General features: G+C 49.0%; 1 protein-coding gene across 1 annotated transcript; it reads left to right on the top strand.

The window, feature by feature from the left end:
- On the top strand, nt 1-1,338 carry LOC118881696 (WAP four-disulfide core domain protein 15A-like). The gene is given in 4 exon segments (XM_036826835.1): nt 1-82; nt 221-249; nt 251-380; nt 954-1,338. Coding segments are annotated over 3 exon segments (240 nt in total). The 3' UTR covers nt 380; nt 954-1,338.
- The last annotated feature ends 3,125 nt before the right edge of the window (nt 1,339-4,463 follow it).

Genomic DNA, 4,463 nt, shown 5'->3' with positions numbered 1-4,463 from the left:
ATGAAGCTGAGCGGCCTCCCGGCGCCCACTGTGGTCTTCCTCCTGCTCTTTCTCCACTTGGCACAGCCTGGATTCCGCAAGGGTGCATGGAGGGCGTGGCGGTTCTAGGTGTGGTTGGGCGGGGGTAGGGGGGACGCTTCCTCCTCCGAGGAATCCATGGGACAAGCTGGCGCTGATGCCCTGGCGTCCGCACCTCACCCTCTGGCGTTTTCCCCCCCAGCTATCAGGAAACCCGGCTATTGCCCAGATTTTTTTTCTTTCGTGCCCTTTCATCCTCTTACCTCTGTGCCGGCGCGATAGAGGTTGCAGTGGGTCCAAGAGGTGTTGTGTCTACAACTGCAGATGTCAGTGTACGGAGCCGTGGCCGACTTTGGACTGAGGTGAGAAGCCCCACGTCTACCCCGCTTCACTTTGCCCCTGAAACGTTCCAGAAGAACCAGGTGTCCCAGAGGGAGTGGAGGACTCTCAGTGCCCTTAGAAATCATTGACGAAAGAGCTTTTGAATTGAGATCTGCCCTGAACCCTGCCTCAAGGACAGTAAAGAGAGAGGCCCAGCAGACCTCCTTCCTCAGAAAATACAATTTTTTTCGTGTCATGGGCCTCATTCTTCTGTGAATTGATGAGGAGGTTTGGATAAGATTATCTCTAAGCATCTCAACTGTTAGTGAATTTTTATCATGACCATTTTCCATGGCCATTGTTTTTTCTAACAGCACATAATAAGGAAGCACTTTCCTCTTCACATTTAAACGGTGAGGTAAGGGATTCTGAGATTATAATTCTTTAGCATGGCTCACCTAGAATTCCTGAACCCTGATTCCTCGGAAGCACATCTTAGTACCCTTGGGAGGAGAGTACCTGGCAGGATTCAGACCACAGTGGTCTTGGGACTCAATCTGTGTTCCCCCCACGGTTTACATCTTCCTGTATCTGTTTCTCTTTTGTCTCCCCAGGTAGAAACCCCTCCTTAACCAGGCTTGAGAATATGCTGGGGAGCCCAGTCTCAGACTTGGATAACTGAGCTCCAGTTCTTCCCTGCTTACCTCATTCCCAAGACTTCCTTTTATCAAGAGTTAAATGCTTCTTCATATGAAAATGACACAAAGAAATAAAGTGTTATGTATTTAAAACTACATGAAAATCTATGACTCCTGAGTCTCTCTCCTCTCCCCCGCCCCCTTTCTCTGTCTTCAGCCTTTGGTGGGGGACCCTTTAGGGTTTGTAAGAAAGAATGGGGTTACTGTTTCACATTTAGTCTTGACCAGTTCCTGCACTTCTGTTTTTCTGATAGGTTTTTAATGTCTCCTGACACTCAGATTCTCTGTTCATTAAATTCTCTGTTCATTAAATTCCATTAAACCATTGTCATGGTTTCTGTGTTTGGATGCTATGAAAGATGTACAGTCTTATCCTGAGGCTGAAGGGCAAGTCTCTTTGCTACATTGTCTCTGGTTCCGCTGCTGTTGGCCTTTCCACTTGTGGGAGTAGTATGATCTAGGAATAGGTTCGGGACTTTGGGGTTGGAAATGGAGCAGGACATGGCCTTAGTTCTAGGCTACTTTAGGGTCTAAAATTTAGGCCATCATAAATCAGGAAAAGGAAATCCTGTCTGAGGCCCTGCTTAGCAACCTTGAATCTTAGTTTGGGGTTTAAGACCCTTAACTTACCTAATAATGAAGTGTTATCTAGTCATGCATTTCCTCACTTTTTTTTTTTTTTTTTATTTTATAGCTACTTTTATTTTTATTTATTTATTTATTTTTGGCTGTGCTGGGTCTTCGGTTCGTGCGAGGGCTTTCTCTAGTTGCGGCAAGTGGGGGCCACTCTTCGTCGCGGTGCGGGGACCGCTCTTCATCGCGGTGCGCGGGCCTTTCACTATCGCGGCCCCTCCCGTTGCGGGGCACAGGCTCCAGACGCGCAGGCTCAGTAGTTGTGGCTCACGGGCCCAGCCGCTCCGTGGCATGTGGGATCTTCCCAGACCAGGGCTCGAACCCGTGTCCCCTGCATTAGCAGGCAGATTCTCAACCACTGCGCCACCAGGGAAGCCCCCCTCACTTTCTGCTATGTGGTTCTGTCTTGATTCGGGATCACACAGGAATTTCAGGTCTTGGAGAGTGGTCTTCAAAAAAATGTGTTTTTCTTTGACACATGCACCTTACATTTTTGAAGAACTGCTTATTTCCTAGAATGTGTTTTTTTTTTTAAAAATAAATGTATTTATTTATTTATTTTTGGCTGTGTTGGGTCTTCGTTTCTGTGCGAGGGCTTTCTCCAGTTGCGGCAAGCGGGGGCCACTCTTCATCGCGGTGCGCGGGCCTCTCACTGTCGCGGCCTCTCCCGTTGCGGAGCACAGGCTCCAGACGCGCAGGCTCAGTAGTTGTGGCTCACGGACCTAGCCGCTCCGCGGCATGTGGGATCTTCCCGGACCGGGGCACGAACCCGTGTCCCCTGCATTGGCAGGCGGATTCTTAACCACTGCGCCACCAGGGAAGCCCTAGAATGTTTTAAGTTGACATATATTTTTCATCATGCAAGTGATAAAATTTTTGATGTATAATGAATATTGTCCTTTAAATAGAATGGGAAAATAAATAAATAAATAAAATGGGGACCTCACTCTTTTTAATGGTTTCTAATGGACTCCAATTACCCTCTTCATTTGATAGTAATATCTGTAAAAAAAAACCCTAAATATGTTCTTTCCTTTCCTAATCTTCTTCTGCCTCTCTGCTTCCTTTCCCTTCATTGCCTGAACAATTCAAACCAAAACAAATAGGTGAGTGGGTGAGCTTGGGTCCTCTGGAAGGCAGATGTCAGAATAAGATTAGATCACCAAGAGTGTATCGGGGGAAAAGGCCTGTGAGACGTAAATGGGTGACAAGGAGATGAGGACGGCCATCAGACCAGATGCAGGGCTGACTCCTAGTGACGGAGGAGGGAAGGACGGAGGGTTTAGGAGGAAGAGTCTCGGAATATAGTGCAATATTAAGAAAGTGTCGGCCTGGCTGAAAGAGAGTGCTTGAACTAAAGTCACCTACCAGGAGTCCCATGTCTCTCAGAAAGGGAAGAGAAGGAGGGGCATCTGGCTAGCTTGGGGGTGAGCTCCTCTTTCTTTCCTCGGGTGGGGCTCACTCCAGTCCTTCCATTGGGCATCCCAGGAAAGAAAACCCTGACAAATAGGGACCAAGTTCTCTGTGAGGACTTCTTCTGGGAGTATGTCTGGACCACCTGAAATGGCCCTTTGGCTAAACAGCTCTGTCTGCCACATTCTGTCTGTGTGTCTGTCTCTCCACCTCCTTGTCTCTCTCTTATACTCCGTCTCCCTCTCATTCTCCGCATCTCCTTTGTTTTCTTGCTCTTCATCTCATTTACCCTCTGTATCTGTCTGCCTTTCTTTTCATTTCTGGTTCATTACTATCTTGCTGTCTCTCTCTCTTTCTCTGTCTGCCTGTCCTTCTCTCTCTCTCGATTTTTGTCAAATGTTTTCACATGTATGCTTTATTTTCTCCTCTTTCTGTCATCCTTTGTTCCATGTGTCTGTATCTTTCTCTGGGCAGGAACACCTGAATGGGAAAGCTGCACATCCCCTCATGAGCCAGCGATGTCTCATGGCCCCTTGTCAGGCTGTCCTTAGCACCCACCCCTTGCCCAACTCTGGGTCATGAATGCTCCCCTACAGCCTTCCTTTGGTTTCTGGGGACTCCTTTCACCCTCCTGGGAAGATGGTCTCTTGGGCCCTTGTCAAATCCACCTCCTTCCTTGTCTGTGTTGTTTCTCTTGAGGAAGAGAAAGCTGAAACCTGTCCTGCACCCGCCATAACCCCCTACTGGGGCCAAAGTCTATCAGCCCCCGCTGTGCCAGGAGGACCAGCAGTGTTCGGAGAAGAAGAAATGCTGCCCTCGCAGGTTGCATGAAGGGCAGGAATCCTACAGATGTTCTAAACCTATGAGAGGGTTGTATCTGCAAGGAAGGCGCAAAGACTGAGACACAGACCCTCTAGAGGGTCTTGGGATGCTGATGGGGGCTCCCTCTCGATCTGGCTGGGGACAAGGGCTAGCCGGGTCTTTGCCACTGCCAACTTTGTAAATCTTATTGGTCGCTTGATCAGATAGTGGAACCAACCGTCAGCCTGACTGGAGATCAGCCACCAGTCAGTCCAGCAGGGGGCGCACTGGATTAAAGGAATAGGGCCTGCCTTCATGAGATGCTTAGGCCTCAGTTTGGGGACTGGGGGCAGCTGGCTTCCATGGAGCAAGGTAAGGCTGGGCAGGCTCTTGTTCTGGACAGCAGGAGGGTCTCAAGCTCTGGACCTGCTCTCTCCAGCTCAAGTGAAGCCTGGGAAGTGTTCAGTGGTGAAAGGCACTTGGAAGATGCCCAACCCTCCAAACTCTTGCAAAAATGATGCTCGGCCTTGCCACAGCCTGCAGTGCTACAAGGGCACGTATAGGAAGTGGTCTATTGTC

The sequence above is a fragment of the Balaenoptera musculus genome, chromosome 15 (genome assembly GCF_009873245.2).
Source record: "Balaenoptera musculus isolate JJ_BM4_2016_0621 chromosome 15, mBalMus1.pri.v3, whole genome shotgun sequence".
Classification (NCBI taxonomy): Eukaryota; Metazoa; Chordata; class Mammalia; order Artiodactyla; family Balaenopteridae; genus Balaenoptera; species Balaenoptera musculus.
Note: the sequence above shows the minus strand (reverse complement) of the source record. Positions and strands in the feature narration are given on the sequence as shown.